A 16,014-nucleotide genomic window follows, 5' to 3' on the forward strand; every position below is an offset into this window, starting at 1 on the left:
TAAACTCTATCGCTTGGAAATTGTATCTTTTAAAGTGAGGTTTGAGGGTCACACCAGATCAGTAAATGATCACAAATAAGCTGGAGTTCTACTGAAAGTAGAATATAAAAAGCAGAACTCGGCAACGATGTAATTTTGTTATGAAATTGGAATTGATAGAGATGGTTCCATCTCAGCGGAAGCAAGAATTATATGTACCTGTTAGTTTGTTAGCGAGCCTGTTTTCATATATGCCATATTGATTTCATTTCCATCAAATCTTGTTAAAAATCGAATGTTTAGCCCTGTACCTCAGACTCGAAGATTTGGAATTTTCTATTGATCTGATCCGATCATTCTAATATTTAGTGTTTTGTCCTAATCTTGCTATCATCACATTCCATTTCCATTCCCTCTACATAAAACACATTGTCTCTTGTAACATACGAACGTATTAAGTGCACATGTTTCTATGAGTCAACCGTTGAACCATAAACCGGGCCGATAACGTATCGTGTTTGAACAGTCGGTCGCGTTCTGAGCGCATTAGTTGTTTCAACTTGTGTATTATCATGTGTGTCGACGTTTCGAAATGAGGTTTCGTTGGGGATTTTCATTCTTGTTACATTTCCTTTTTTTTTTTGTTGCGCGACTTGAGTTGCAATGGACTGTTTTGTTGGTTACGTCGCCTTGTCAATTCTCGTTATAAGCTATTCTTGGCTATTTTATCTTAGGTCCTTTCAGAGGCTGGTAGACTCTAGTGTCAGACAAAACCAGCTAAATATTCATCGACTAAAGTTTTATTTGTTTTCCATTACTTAAGTCTGTTGACTGTTGTTCTTGTTGTTGTTGACTGACTTGTTGTTAAATATCGTTCTTAGTTTTAATCAACCTATTAGAAAATATTATCGTGGACTGTACCTCTAACACCAGATAACATACATCAATTTCCTTTAGAACAGTACCCTTAGAATGAGTTTTTACAAAAATTACTGGTTTTGTATTTGTTTACGTATTTGCCCATACATTTTCAATCAGCGCCCCTAGCGGACTGTATCAGAACTGATTGGAAATGTATAAACAATCATTTTGGTAGAAACGTAAAAACTCATACTAAGGGTACTTACTATACCTCTAATCGCCAGGTTAAATACAGTCGACAGTGTAGCTCCACTGTAGCGTTACGTTGACAAGCCTCTTCAGTTATCACTGAGTACATAATTGACGTTATCGACCCATTAAAACAATAAATTTTAGTAAAGTTCTGTGTTCAACCTGTACTTCAGGCTGATACCAATTTCGCAATTATCGCGCATTTAAATTAATATATTGGATTTTTTTGTCATTCGTTTCCGTTAAAGAGCAATTAGTAGTTCCAATGAGTGGTTGTTGTTAGGTAAGGAAACGTGTTTTATATTCAAGAGGTACAAAGCATAGTCGAATTATAATTGGAATTTTAAATCGTCTGGTTTATTTTATTTCTAATGTAAAAATATTGGTGAAGTGTTCGTATGAAAATAACTATAATAAAATATTTCTGTCTTTACAGAGACTCTCACGAAAAAATGGCGTACGAGAAGAAGAATCCAGTTGGTACTGGGACCCCCCACCCCAAACATCACGAGCACTTGATGAAGACAACGAAAATCAATATAAAATGCAAATACAAAAATTACAAAATGAACTTTCCACCCTGAGGGACCGGGATGTCGTCGACTTCAGGTCAGAAGCGGACGAGGAACTGAATAGGCTACGGGAAGAAAACAAAAACCTAACAACTAACCTCGAAGATCTTGATAATCAACACCAAATGGCCATGGATAGGTTACTGACACTAAAGAATGAATTACATAAAAATTTCGACGTGCTAAAGCAAGAACATGAAGACTTAAAAAGCGCAAATGATGGATATGCAAATGAGGTACAAGTACTGCTTACAAAAATTGGCGAGAGAGACAAAGAAATTGAGAAAATGAAATCAGTACATGTAGACTATGACACACTTATGCATAAATACCAAAATTTAGAAAGAATACATAGTCTTTTAAGAGAAAATGCAGAAAAATTCCAAGAAGAAAATCAAGACTTACACGAAGAGGTTTTCAAACTACAGGAACAAGTAACGAAATTAGAACATGACTTTGAAATTGCAACTAAACGCAACGAGATGTCAGACGTGGTGCCAAAAGCGAAATATGATGAAATATTGAAAGAATTGAACCTCTTAAAAGACAGGAGAAACTCAAATCAAATACACTTAGACGAAATTAATATAGACGACAACGCCAAAGGAGTCATCGAAACTTTGAAGAGGGACATTCATGAATTGAGGCATAAGTTATCGGAACGCGAATCCAATACTCATGATAACAATGATAACAAAATCGTGAAATCAGATCGAATAATGCAATTATACAATAAATATGTCAACTTTGATCTACCCGTTGATTACGTTGGAGAAATGCCCTCAGCAACTGATAACGTTGCTTTATATAAACTTGAGTGTATCTTCAAAACATTTAATTCCTTTAAAAAGGAAATTGATACTTTGGACCAGAAACTTTCTGAAAAAACTTTGGATTTCAACCATTTGCAAACACAACTTGAGGATTTAACTACTGAAAATGATTTTCTCACGACTGATTTGCAACACTATGAAAGGGAATTGGATGAAATGAAGAAAAACAATGATTTCCTGATATCCGAAATTGCTGCTTTGAAAAATACTTCTAAATTAGAACCTATTATAGAGACGCATGAAGATAATTTTGCTACATTAGAAACGGAGTTAGCTGATAGTAACATGATGAATAAAACTTTTGAATCAAAAATACAAAGGATAGAAAAGGAACTGATCGAAGTGAATAAGGAGAAAGCAATATTACAGGATAGCTTAAATGACATGAGAAAGAAGTATACGTCTTTGTTAAATGAATTAGAAATGTGTAAAATGCAAACAAAATCTGTGGAAGAGTTAGAAAACAATACTACCAAGAAACAGTCTGAGAAAATATCAAATGAAATTGATGATTTGAAAAAACGCCTAAGTTCGGCCAATTCCAAAAATGAACAACTGTCAATTGACATACACATATTAGAAAATGATAAAGTTTTGTTAACGAAAGAAGTGGACGACTTGAAAAACGCATTAGAAGCAAAGTTAAATTCATATAAAGAGTTAAGGTCATCAAAGGATATTTTAGAACAGGAATTAATAGATTTACAAAGACGGTTACAAGAGGTAGACAAAAGTAGACAAGAAATGGAGTCGAGTAAAACTTTGCTAGAAGATAAGATGAGACATCTTGAATCTGAAATTCCTTCTAACACAGATTTAGAAAAGGTTGTTACTGAAAAAAATAAAATTTCCGAAAAATTGGACCAAAGTCTGAAAGAAAAGAGCGATTTTATGAACAAAATTCATCAGCTTACTAAGGATATAGAGGCTTTAAGAATTCGAGAGCAGGAATTAATAAATGAAAATAAATCTATTATTCAGAACAGTACGACAGAATCACAACAAACCTCTGCACTTCAACAAACTATTGAACAATTGAAAGAGAAAATAAGTCAACTTGATATTGCAAATGGTCAAATACCTAGTCTTAAAGCAGAAAATGAAAGACTAGTCGAGTCGGAACTGAGACTAAAAGCAGAGCTTATAACAACAGATACAAAGATAACCCAATTAGAAGAAGATTTTGAGAAATTAATTGCGGACCTGAACGAAAAGGATACTATGATTGATAATCTTAATAAAACAATCAATGAAGATAACGAAAAAATCGTGAACTTAAGTCAGAATGTAACAGATCTTGAAAATGCTGTAACAATTAAGACAAAGGAGTTAGATCATCTTAAACACTCGTTAGAGGAAGTAACTGAACAGTTACGTAGTCATAGTCACAGTTCAAATCAAAGTCAAGAAGAATTAAATAGGCTTCATATAGAGAAAGAAGAAATAAGCAAACACATATATCAACTGAATGACGAGTTGAATTCCAAAAACATCGAGATATCGAGGCTGACTAACCATTCGGATGAGTTGCAAAATCTTTGTTCCCAATACCAAAGTAACATCGAAACCAAGAACAAAGAAGTAGAAGATTTGAAACAATCGGTAGCCGACTTGACAAATAAACTAACAGCTGCCAATAACATAACTCATCATAATGAAAAAGCAGAAATAGATAAATCTGTTATCCAATTACAGAATGATGTAGCAGCTAAGGACGCCGAATTATTAGACGCGAAATCAAAATTAGACTTTCTTGAACATACCTGTGCCGAGTACAAAAACCTGCTAGATACCGCGACCGTAGAAAAAAATGACCTTATTAACTTAATAACTTTAAAACACAATGAAAGTATACAATATCACAATGAAATTCAGAGGCTGAATCAAGTTCTTATGGAGCAAACAAATGAATTCAAGAAAATAATAGCCGAAAAGGACGCGGCTCAGAATTCATCAAGTAATTGTCAGAATTGTGAGAAATTAAGTATTGCTCTAAAAGAAAAAGATGAAAAGATTATGTCTTTGAATCAAAACATGAATGATCAAGAGACATTAAGAGCTGAATTACAAAAGAGCAGTGAAATAATAAGGAACTTGACGAAGAAATGTGAAGATTTGGACAAAAGTTTAACCATACAGTTGGAGACGGTTAAGAAATTGACAGCAGAAAATGTACAGGTAAGGGTTACAAATAATAAATTTGAAATTGTTAAGTTTACATAAGTAATTATTATAAGTTTAGAACTCTTTAGCTTTTCAGTCAGTTTTTATTATAGCTTAAGTAGAATACGCAAATATAGATATATTTAGTAATACAATTACGATTTAAAGATATTTATAAATAGGAGTAGATACCAACAATTTATATTTTTACAAAAAAAAATTTGAACCTAGTCAAGAAGCTAGTGAGTTTTAAATCTCTAGTAATATAAAAAAGAAGCAATCTTAGTGCAATTCTAGTGATATAAAATTACCAAAGAGATTTAATTTATTAACAACAATGTCTTTAATAAGAACAAATTATATGTGAACTTTTACCAGAATAATTACTAGAATCGAAAAAAATACTAATCCGAATTAACTTTTATTTTTTAAATTAACATAATTATGTCTTCAGTTGTCAGAGCAAGAGCAAAATTCCTCGAGGGAGCTGGAGCGATTACGTCATCACTTGGTGGAGATGGAGGAGAGCTACACGCAGGAGCTGATGACGTCAGAGCAGAAGCTGAGTGAGTGTCAAGTGAGGCTCCACCAGGTGGAGGAACGAGCGAAGCAGACTAGCACTGTGTACACTAGTAATAGGTAAGTTTTAGTATTTGGAGAACAAAAATAAATGTTTTTTTTTTATAATATAGAAGTAGCAGACGAGCATGCAGTCCACCTGATGGTAAGTGGCTACTGCCGCCCATGGACATCTGTAATCAACCCCAGATAGGATTAGATATTCCTACCTGAGGTCAGCCACAGATGCGCCGCTACCCCTGAGGACTAAGCTGGAACGCCTCGGAAAAGTCTGTCTCCCTTACCACACCCTTCAAACCGGAACACAGCAGCGCCTAACACTGCTGTTATTAGGTAGAAATAGGTGTGGCGGTGGTGCCGCCGGAGTCGAACCACAAAGGGTTCTACCACCTTCAACCCCAAATGTTTAGGAAACGGGTTTACAGGTTAAGTTAAAAAGCGCGGATTATAAAAACGCTCATTTGCTCAGCGTGCTAATTAGCAGCTTAATATGCAGGCAGCTTTCTACGAGAAACTAGAGAATGATTATAAAAACACTGTTTATAAGTATAACCTATATTACCCCTCAATTTAAATTAATTTAACGACACCGTATATCTTAAAAAGCATCAAGCCGTGGGCTGTAGGGCGTGCCAAAGAATGAGATAGACACATACGCTTGAAAAACATTAACTTGTCTATTTTCTTATTTTCAAAATGTGGAACGAATTTCTATTCTTCCAAGATAATACGCTGCTATGTTCACAAATTGTATATAGAACTGTCCTGGCTAGTAGACATACTATTAAATCATAATCAAAATCAATCAATGATGCTTACCAAAACCTTTGAAATTATTTCAACATTACAATTCGTGAATTGCAGCATCCGAGCCAACCAAGAAGTGGAGACATTACGTAACCAAATAAAGTTACTAGAAAAACAACGCGAGGAGGTTCAAACAAGACTGAGTGACGCTGAAGATGCCAGGAGCAGGAGTGAAGCGGCTATGACTAACCTTCAAGTGGTGTTGGAACAGTTTCAATTAGGTATGTATTATTTTAAAAATTGTGACGGAAAATGCTGTAAGAAAATCATGCCTGAGAGTTATTTGAAAAGTGTCAATAAGTAAAGTCTATTAATCCAATTTTGGCTAGATGTGGCCAACACTCGAATAACCCTTCCCGCTGTAAATGACGATTCTTGTCCAGAAAGAGCAACTAATTGATGATAGTGACAGTGTTGTTTCTGAATGTGATGCTTGATTTCATATCGGTCATACTAACTCATTAGTCATTAGATTCTTTTTCCAAATAAGCTTCGTGTCCTTGTTGAAGAGGTTCATGTCTGTGTAATCTAGAATGGTTAAACGTTGCAGATGGTTTGACCCGTTTTGACGTTTACTTAGAGATATAGTTATTTTTATATTCTGAATCCCGCCAATTGAAAGCTATCCAAATCTAAACAATTTCGCACAGAAGGCTATTTGAAATTTTTGTTTAAATGATTATTCTACCAATATTCGAATAATTATGTAGATCTAGATTGACTTCGGGGCCCCGTATCTAATAATTTTAATGAAGAAGAAGTAATACAAGTTACATAACAATATATTTCAGACAAAGAACGCGATATACACAACGCAACAGAGAAAATCAGGAATCAAATGCAAAGCATCAAACAGGATAATGACAACCTGAGACTCGAGATTGGCAAACTAAACGCCAAGTTAGAAGAGTCCAAAGCCGGTCTCCAAGCCGCCACGAGACTTGGAGACCAAGTTGAGACCAAGACAGCGCAAATCAATGATTTGAAGGAACAAGGTAGGATGCTTAGTATAAGTATGTTGTCGATTTGTATGAATTTTGTTGTATGGTATGGTTTTGATTTTTAGAATGTAAAAATTGTGTATATTTGAAGTGAATTTGTTATTGATTTAGTTAGTGATAGCTGAGGTACTTGTCCCTGTAATGGCAGTATCAATTCATGACATGTTTCTATTTTTTCCACTTTAGTGATCTTATTACATTAATCGCCCTCTTCTTTAATTAATATTAATAATAATTAATTTATATTAAGTGTGTTAGGTACTTTTTAGTATTTTCGCGTATATTAAGTAATGTTCATTACTCTTATGTTTTTACCGAGATCATTCATTGTAAATTATATTCATGAAAAACTTTACAAAAACGAAAATTTAGTCTACAACTTCAAAACATCTTGCCTATTATAAAGTAACATTTAAGTTTACTTTTTTATTCGGTACAATAAAAATGTCTGTATTTATAAAATAACAGTACATTTCGTCTCCAAGTCTCATTTTATCCATCCATTCCTCGCCATCAGGAACAAGTGCTTCAGCATCATTAGAATTAGAAATAGAACCGTATTTCGAAAACCAATGCACGTAGTCTGTATTAAAAAAACATTTCTCAAGTGTCGATATAGGATTCGAGTAATTGCGTCGTTTGGCTAAATATCAGCTGGTAATTCTGGGGTGTCACCACCCAGGCTACCATCTGGTATGCAGTTAGATGCCGTGTACCAACGATAGTAACACACGTAAGTTGATGGCTCGCTTTTGTCGATGTCGTGTGTTCGAATTTGTTTCTTTTTTATTTTTGTTCGTTTCATCGAAAGCTTTTGACGTGTTCATGTTGCTACGCGTGAAAATCAAAAAGTTTTTAAAAATTTGATTCACATAAGATAAAAAATCTCAATTCAGATACATAAATAATTTGTAGAATTTATATTGCAACATTTTGCATGGTAATATTTTTCGTAATTTTTTTTATTTATTAGAAATAGTCTTTAGTTAATAATTTGTTAACTTAAGCATTCGCTTTTAAATAAAATTTTCGTAATATTTTTTTACAAATAATATCTTCAATTATATAAAAATATATAATGATGAAGTTAAATCTACTCGTATTATTATACAAATACATTTTTGTCTGCGTCAGAAATAACAAAATAGAATTATTTGTAGTAAACGAAGAACCTTTATAGTTATAGTCTAGATGTAGATAGAAGATTAATGAGAACGCCCAAAGCAGAATAAAGAAGAGCTTTAAAACCGGCTTCGGTCTAATCTCATTTGGTAACTGTGAGACTTTATCACGCCGCGACCCTCTAACCGTCATCCGTGAACAATGAGAATTATAAAACACGTTCAAAAACTCATCATTTAACAGACTCATCGTTGCGAAAGCCCGATGAGTATACAGGATTTTAGAGAACTCATTATGGGAGTGGCTTATTTTTAAGAAACTCATCGGGGTTAATGTGAGATCTCATTATGGTTTACTTATCGGTTTTAGAGAACTCATTGGGATCTTGTTAGCGGTTAGGGAGGTCGCATTAAACTCAGATTACCATATGGGGTTTGATCGCGGCACCGGTGTCACATCGTGTCGTCCTGTGTTTTATTCACCATCGTTTTTTTTTGCTTGTATTTTTTTTTTTTTTGTTTTACACGATTGATATCAAAACTTTTGCATGTGTGTGTTTATTATTTTTTTAATATTTTAATGTTAAATATGAAATGATATTTTGAATGCACGCAAAAGTTTTAAAATATTTCAATTTCATTTAGCACGTTGTTATTCGTATTGTTAATGCACATTTTTATTGTTTTAAATGTTATCTGTACGTATGTGTTGCCTGTTTCTTGCTTCGAAATGTATTGATTTTTATCATACTACGTTTCAACACAACAGATTGGAAATATCAGATTAGATGTGACTCATTGATAGAAACTTCGTAGTAAACTTAACAGTACTCAATACAGTCATAATATAGCGCGAATATATGTTTTCAGAACGATATCATTGAAATATAATACATATTACTATCAGAAATATTCTATACATTTAAAAGGCTACATGGCAAATTATTATTTTGATAATATATTTTTTAACATGCTGGCCTATACATATTTTCACTTTCCTTGTGAAACAATTCAAGTTTAATAATCTGTTTCTGTACATTAAATAAACATAAATTCAAGCCTTATAACTGTTATTTATTATATTTCAAATATCATGTTTTTGGTTATTTCTACTCATAGAGGTACAGTATTAATAGACGATTATTATTCAAAACTTTTAATTAATTTACCATATTTTGTTTAGAATATTTTGATCACACACATTCGAAGCAAGAAAATATGTTTTGTTGTTTTTTATTATTTGTTTGTTGCCACCCTCCCAGTAGCAGTTTGAGTAGATAGAAGACATCGAATGCCGCATTGTTTCTGAGTATTACTTCAGGTACTGGTGGTATGATAAAGGGGGGCGAGGTACACTGCCACTCGTGTTCTATCATTTACGATACCTCTTTGAATTGTTTGACTCAGTAACGTACTTTGTGGGGAATGATGTGGATCTTGGAAGATCGTGCGTTATTCCTATATGTCTCTCGCGATGGAAATGTGTTCCAGAAATGTCTGGCTTGGTGATGAGACGCGCAAAAACATTGAACCGAATACGTACAGGAAAAGGGTTTTATCCAAAACAAAAATGATCCCATTTCGGAATATAGGTTTTTGCGGAATCGGTTATGGTAATATTTTGAATTTCTCGATGCATGCAAATGTACTGCAGTGGTAAATAACCATCCGGTCATTTGCATGCTACATAAGACTATATTAAATTACAATGCAAAAGGAAAATATAAATTGACTGTACTTGATGTTCAAGGAAAAAGTGTTTATTGAACGCCACGCAATGACAAAATGTTTGTTAAAAAATATACATACTCAGTTTTTATGTAATTGTGAATGGTGGATGAAATCTACCAATCTCTAGTTTTGTAATAGACTGCGCCCTATCTCATCATGTTCTCGTTTTGAGAAAAGATTCGCTAAGCAAAGAGACAGGATCAGTTACAATTGAAGTATGTCTGAGTCAAGCTATAGGTGTTCGTGGTGATGTCGAGTGGTAAGTGACCTCAGCCCCCTGGCCAGTGGCTGAATAATACTTTGAAGTGGTGCGTGCACAGTCGTCGCGCCGCTGGAACTTGCATCGTGTAGTGTTTGGTGAGATTAGACTAGTGTATTGTGTATTGTTTTAGATTTTTTATTGTCCTGTGTATTTTTTTCCTGTAATGATTTTTTTTGTAATATATCAGGAAGTGTAATGTCTATGTTGGAAAACAATTCCTTAAAATACATGTTGTTTATAATTTTTAAAATATTTTTTTAAGATCTTTTTATACGATTTGTACATGTTTTATGCAATATAGTACATTACAATACTATTTTTAGTATGAAAAATACGATAAGTCGTATAACTTATACGAGACATGTCAGTTTTCTCATTCATTTGACTTGCAACGAAAATTTTATTAAATCGTTGTAGCAGGTCCAACCTTGAAATACAAAAACAAAAGGAACGTAGCTTATCATGTTTAAATTTGGTGCCAGTTCTCTTTAATAACATTCACTTTTAGCAGACATTACTGCTGTATAAATGTAAAAAAAACCGCTGATGTTAAACCGGAATAACGTTGAGTTCTACCACTTTAACATTTTTCTAATACCTCTTTTCTCTACCACCCTTCAGTTCGTACACTACAAACATCGGTAGCGGCTGCCGAAGAGAGGTATTACAACGCGATATCCAATCAACAGGATAAAGTTGATAAGAACCTAGTGAAGAATTTGGTCATCAACTATGTTACTACTGCTGGACAGAGCAATGTCAATAGGTAAGCAGTTTTGGACACATACATCTTACAGACTAATAATAGACAAATTATACTAATATGCAAATTAAACATACCAATAAATTGTGATTATTTACTTGTTAGTTACAAGTCTGTATACATAAATATTAACAATGTCTATATATAAAATTATGTTTCATTGTTTGTGTCTATCGATATACAAGTTAAATATATTAACCAATAAGAACAAAAACATAATTTTCTACCACTTCGGGTTTTGCACTATTAAACTGCTTCTCATTTTTTAAATATAAAATATTAAAACATACTTTTGTAAGACTCAGCGAACACATCTTTATTAATAATTGAAAGAAAGATTTTGATTATAATGCAAAAAAAGACTAAAAGATAATTTACACAATTCCCGCTGTTTATTAGTGATTATGCTCATTGTCAGTTTGTGCTCCCTTAGGCGACTAACAAAAACATTAACACTATTTGTAAAAACAACTGTAAGCAAATTCAAAAACAATATTTCATAAGCTATTTATCTCACCCAGGGTACAAGTCCTCCGCGTACTCTCCACCGTGTTAGACTTCAACCAAACAGAATGCGAGCGGCTCGGTCTCTCGCGAACAACACAACCGGACAGCCTCGCGGCTGAGTTCGTGAAGTTTCTACAGAACGAGTCTCGACCGAGAGCCACCCCACCCTTGCCCACGTTACACCCTGCACCCTCTAGGAAAAGTTCCACTGTCGGTGAGTTATGTTAAATGTTTTCTTTATTACGTTTTAGAACTGATGAGTTTTCTAATTGATAATAATTAATTTCTAATGTAACGTTAGGAGACTGATGAGTTTTCTAATGTAACATTTACGAGGCTGATGAGTTTTTAATGAAAAATTGGGAAAGTAATGAGATTTTTAATATAACATTTAAACGATTGGTGAGATTTCTAAGAATGATAAGGCGTGATGTATGGGTACCATGAGCTTTCTAATACTGGGAAAATGAAATTTGGTATTTTGTAAAATGACATGTGCCATAAAAAAATTAACATTTAAGCAAGAAAAGTAAAATAAGAAAATAAAATAATGACTTCATCATTTGTTGAAAAAATTAACAAAATATAGGAAATGACGTTTTTTAACATTGGATATATCAAACATCTGTTTATATATTTTTTGTCACCATCATATGTAATTTTATTTGCCATTTACCCTTATCACCAAATCTAATGGCATCCAAATTTAAAGTTCCATATGAGTAATTGCCTTTCTACATTATTAAGGCAAAAATATTAATCGTTATTAAACCATTTCGTTTAATTTTCATTCTAAATATGAATTTGTAAACTTTCAGGTCCACCAATATTCGAACTAGGTCATCGCCGGAACCCATCCACAGGTTCCAACAATCTCCTATTCCAAAACCTGGAAGCTCTGGAAACAGCATCTCAGAAGTCCACAGAATCAGAGTCCAGGGTTATTCCTGTGGGAATGGACACTGGGGTGAACCAAACCAGGAATAATGAGGGATCTATATTAAAACATGTGTTGAAAGATATGTGATTGTGGGGAATTTTATATTGAGCTTTTTTTATAATATGGGAGTAGCAGACGAGCATGCAGTCCATCTGATGGTAAGGCTACTGCAGCCCATGGACATCTGTAATCAACCCCAGATAGGATAAGATTCCTACCTGGTGTCGGTCACAGATGCGCTGCTACCCCTGAGGACTAAGCTGGAACGCCTCGGAAAAGTCTGTCTCCCTTACCGCACCCTGCAAAACGGAACACAGCAGCGCCTAGCACCGCTGTTATTAGGTAGAAATAGGTGTGGCGGTGGTCCACCTTCAGATTTGGAAGTAGTGTTGCTTGCAAACATAAAGAGATTTTTTCACATTGCTCTGTGTATGAATAGTTACGTCTAATTGAAGGTCTTTAAGTCAGGCCGTACAATATGTGGACCTCAAAGCGTCTGAATAGACTAGCTACTTTTATCACGGTTGTCGATAATATTCAATTTTCGGAAATTAGAATCAGCAATCAAACGTGTGTTTGCAATACTGCGACCGAAAACCGAAAAAGGCAAAAACGCAATGCGGCATAGTTATAGTCGCCAAAGATCGAATCGCCGATGCTAAAAGTAGCAAGTCTGCTAAGGCCGTAAAAAGTTAATGACCTATAAGAATTCGTCATTTAAAACAATTATGTTACGATCATAGATTAGTAAAGATTACTCACTCCTAACAAGAAAATGTACCCAGTTTTGAGAATTGAAATAGTTACGTAAAAAAGTTTTGCCACGTCTCCGTGCTAAAATGTACCTAAAATATTTGAAATAATTATTTATTTATTACGTAAATTACGAAGTATTAGTTATTTATTCGTAAATTTTCTCTAAAAATGTTTTTATTTGTCAAGAATTCAAAAAAAGAACTTACTAAAATAAGCCTTTTGTGGCTTCATTCAATTTCAAGGCAGCGAAGTATCTTTACTAATCTATGGTTACGATAAAACACAATAAATATTGTAAATAAAGCATTTATTTATTTCATTTGACATTTTCAAAAATCATTTTTAACATAAAATGTAAAATACGCTCAATACTTTGCTATACTCAAGATAATATCTACTCTCATACTCTAATTGTATCATTGTCTTATTCATATAGCATTTGTAGCTATTTCATTCATTCATTTCTCAATTCGACCATATTTTGGGTTATATGTCTTTAACAATTAAACTATATGTGAAATAACTATCAGTTTTACAATTATTTCTTTCGTAATTTTATCCTACTATTATATTTATTCAATAGTCTTCTTTTCCCTCTAACTTTATTATTATATCGTTCTATCATTCAAAACTTTCATTTTGTCATTCAATTCTTCTTAAAACGTCACTCACTTCTTTGACACTCTAATCCTCATTACTGAATGAGGAAACAAAGAGTTCTTCATTAGAAAACCAATACAATACTCAGTCAGAACGAGTAATAATTTAATTCAACACTTATTCATGTTATTCACTATATATCATGTCATTCATTTCGTTGCTGATATCATCATTCAATGGTTATATCATAATTTAGTTAATTAATATCCGCGTAATTCGAAAATCTTCTTCACATTATTTCTCTTACTACATATCCTTTAATCAATACTTTATTTTATAAACTTCATTTTAATTTACTTTCTTATACAATTTTATTATTCATTGTATTATGTATAGTCCGCGCCAAACTGCTAGTCCGTTCTGAAGTTGTTGCGAGCAGGTGTTGTCATACTATTTGCTATGGCGACGTGATTCATTTCTATATTCAGACTAGCAGTTTTACGCGGACTATGCGTCTGTAATAAATTGTCACTTTTATATATTATAATGTTATTTAACATATAAAATCTGTTTCGTATACAATATTTATTATTAATAATGAAAATAAAATCAATGTAGTATTCCAGTAATTGCCATGTAGACACAAGATGGTGGATATATAAATAACACGTTTTTCTGAGTTCTTTAATCCGACTATAGACTTATAATATATTATATTACTGATAATATAATAGTTATAACTTTTATGTCAAAGATATATTCAATATATTTGCTATTTTAGTGCATATAAACTATTTAGTTACACATACGGATTATATTATATGTATTTTAGATCATAGATTGTAAAATTCCGTTCTATTTATATTTTTGTTTATATAAACTAGTATTATCTGTGATCGTATTAAGCCATCTTATTAATAAAATATAATTATTAAATATAGCTTAAACCTAGTAAATTGAGGCAATTTAGACCAACTTACTAGGTTTGTAGGTTAGATTTTGTATAGCATGTTAGCTTACATTATTTTATTGGAAAATTATAATATTTTTGTAAAAAAAACAATCAGTTTTTTTACATACCCATTCGTTTGTTAAAAAAAAGATTATCGGTTAAAATCGGATAGTTTCGGTTTTGTTAAATTTATTTCTTAATGCGTAGGTAATTTCATTTATTTATATTCTCTAGAAATTAATAAAAATTACACCGTAGTTAGTCATTGTATAAGTTGTATAGTCCGCGCCAAACTGCTAGTCCGCTCTGAACATAGAAACGAGTCGCGTCGAATAGCAAATTGTCCGTTAGTAGGCCCTTACGTTGCTATTGAATATATGCTTGTAGTTGTACGCAACAACTTCAGAGCGGACTAGTAGTTTGGCGCGGACTATACCCGCGATTCTTTGTATTCAGATAGCAAAAAATATAAATAGCAAAAAAGAAAGAAAACATTCGAGGGACACATTAAAATTTACACATAGTCAGAATGGCCCATATAATCAGATAATTCATTGATAGATATTAATTTACAAAATGAATCAAAAAGACATAAATATTTTTTTCATTTCATTTATAATTAATATTATTTTAGTGCTATTTGAATTACATATTCTAAATTATTTTTTAATTATAATTTCTGTTATTTTTTTGTGGTAAGCAATTGCATTTTTGATTTGCTTAAAATATTAATTATTGTTTAAATTACAATAAATAAAAAATATTTAAATTGTATTGTATATGTATTTTCAAATATTATTGTGTGCATATTTTTTTCAATGCTAAAAATTATAACAATTTTATAATGTGTAATTTAATTTACTTCAAAATTGAAGTTATATTTTAAGGTATATATATAGAATAATACATATTATTATAATATTAATGCTACAAAAGCAATAACTACAGCTACAAACCTAATTATTTTGTATAATTAATTAAATATTGTATTATAATTCGTGCTATCGCTGCGTTCGGAGTTATTGTAAATTTTATTTGTGAATATTGTTAATATAATGTAACATTGAGATACGTGATTGCTAATAAAATATTATTGCGTTTATTTGTTATTTTTATTAACCCTTTACCATATGGATGCAGACTGGTTTACATATGAGACGATCATTTAGTCCTCAGGAGTGCCAATGTATCTGTGATAGGCTTAAGGTAGAGTTTTATATGGAGTTAGTTATAAATATCCATGGGCGGCAACGATCAGCCTGTATGCTCCATTGTCAGTGGTGCGTTGTAAATATATTAATAAAAAATCGTATAGATTTATATTAATTTGGAATT

The 16,014-nt window shown here is 32.5% G+C and overlaps 1 protein-coding gene across 2 annotated transcripts in view; it reads left to right on the forward strand.

Annotated features, from left to right (window-relative positions):
• LOC140745784 (uncharacterized) overlaps nucleotides 1-12,620 on the forward strand; it is a 75,406-nt gene extending 62,786 nt beyond the window's left edge. The window contains exons 3-9 of one of the 2 annotated variants that reach the window (XM_073077687.1): nucleotides 1,529-4,675; nucleotides 5,115-5,299; nucleotides 6,104-6,267; nucleotides 6,838-7,041; nucleotides 10,783-10,927; nucleotides 11,446-11,645; nucleotides 12,250-12,620. In XM_073077687.1, the coding sequence (XP_072933788.1) occupies nucleotides 1,529-4,675; nucleotides 5,115-5,299; nucleotides 6,104-6,267; nucleotides 6,838-7,041; nucleotides 10,783-10,927; nucleotides 11,446-11,645; nucleotides 12,250-12,458 (4,254 nt within the window). In that variant the 3' untranslated portion in view covers nucleotides 12,459-12,620. The remainder of the gene's footprint in view (nucleotides 1-1,528; nucleotides 4,676-5,114; nucleotides 5,300-6,103; nucleotides 6,268-6,837; nucleotides 7,042-10,782; nucleotides 10,928-11,445; nucleotides 11,646-12,249) is intronic. The other variant, XM_073077688.1, reaches the window with a different exon arrangement.
• Nucleotides 12,621-16,014: the final 3,394 nt, after the last annotated feature.

The sequence above is a fragment of the Epargyreus clarus genome, unplaced genomic scaffold (genome assembly GCF_041222505.1).
Source record: "Epargyreus clarus isolate Ecla_fem2 unplaced genomic scaffold, WU_Ecla_fem_2.2 ptg000011l, whole genome shotgun sequence".
NCBI lineage: Eukaryota > Metazoa > Arthropoda > Insecta > Lepidoptera > Hesperiidae > Epargyreus > Epargyreus clarus.